At 44.7% G+C, this 1,245-nt stretch overlaps 1 protein-coding gene across 1 annotated transcript in view; it reads right to left on the bottom strand.

Moving 5' to 3' along the window:
• The window catches only part of LOC101862797, a gene marked incomplete at both ends in the record, with an annotated part of 29,443 nt that overhangs the window by 26,626 nt on the left and 1,572 nt on the right, over positions 1 to 1,245 (bottom strand). Inside the window, 1 exon segment of the mRNA XM_013082619.2 lies at positions 998 to 1,202. Coding sequence (XP_012938073.2) covers positions 998 to 1,202 — 205 coding nt within the window.

Raw genomic sequence — 1,245 nt, 5'->3', positions numbered from 1 at the left:
AGAGAGAGAGAGAGAGAGAGAGAGAGAGAGAGAAAGCAAGATAGAGAGAGAGAGAGAGAGAGAGAGAGAGAGACAATACAATTATTGGAATATATGCACAATTCTATCTGTTCCAGTTAAAAATGCTGTTCGTTTTAGAAAGGTTTTACAGCTCTCCAAATGCATAAGGTCATATTATGAACGCCAAGGGGTGGAAGTCAACAGAGAAGTCCTAACGGGGAATCAGGCTTACTCTGCTCATTTCTCTAGCCTCAACAGCACAAAGTCTGCTTCGACTATCAAGGCAATTCGGAAATAGCAGTTTCACAAGAGTGGCACACATAAAAGATGTAGAAGAAAAATGGTGATAGCATTGATGAGGAAAGGAAAAGTAGCAGTTCTCCGTATGCAGTTCAGGCACAGTAATGAGCATGACATTGATGAATCAGCCCATTTACAAGTCTACTGAGCATAAGAACATGCTAATATCCACCCTTTGGTCGTTTTGTACCCTGGGGTTGTATTCTGCACATTTTAGAATACTTCTAGTACAAAGATCTCTTTGAAACTTTCAGTATTTCTCAAAAAATCATTTTGATAGACTGTTAGGCGAAGTGTACGGACTGGATTAATGAGTAAATTTCCTCTTTGGAAAGTGGTGGCACATAGTTCCCCACGTTGTATGGATCATCATCATCCAGGGCCCAGATCTGCGACAGACATTGGCGATCATGGTTCTCCATTCATTCCTTTGCTTGGATGCTCTAAAAAAAGCTACGTTTCCCTGATCTTTCCCTGTTGCCCATTTTTTAGGTTCCCTAAGTATGTTTTTTTTGGCCCTCAATTTTGCCAGTGAGAGCTAGACGTTCAAGACCCTAATGTTTATTCAGGTGTCCCAAACACGACGTATTACGGATAGGGTTAATATTCCCCCTTTGGGAATGGCCTAAAGACAACTTCAGTCAGTAGTACAGCTAACAAAAACCAAACCCAAAACCCAAAACCAAAAGCAAAGAACCTTGAGCGTGGGTGCCCAGTGTAACACATCCTCTGCCAGTCTCATCAGTGTGGTCAGCATGAAGCTGTGCTGGTTTCTCAAGGTCAGGACGATGTGGTGTAGGTACGACTTGGACTCCAGCTCCTCGTCGCTCGCGTCCAACAGCTCTGACACTTGGCCGGACAGCGCTTGGCCCACGGTGATCAGGTCTGTGCTGCGCTCGTAGCTGATTACGGGGAGAGGGGTTTGGGGTGGGGTGGAGGGGAGTG

The sequence above is a fragment of the Aplysia californica genome, unplaced genomic scaffold (assembly GCF_000002075.1).
Source record: "Aplysia californica isolate F4 #8 unplaced genomic scaffold, AplCal3.0 scaffold00185, whole genome shotgun sequence".
Taxonomy (NCBI): domain Eukaryota; kingdom Metazoa; phylum Mollusca; class Gastropoda; order Aplysiida; family Aplysiidae; genus Aplysia; species Aplysia californica.
This window is presented reverse-complemented; position numbering and strand designations above follow the sequence as displayed.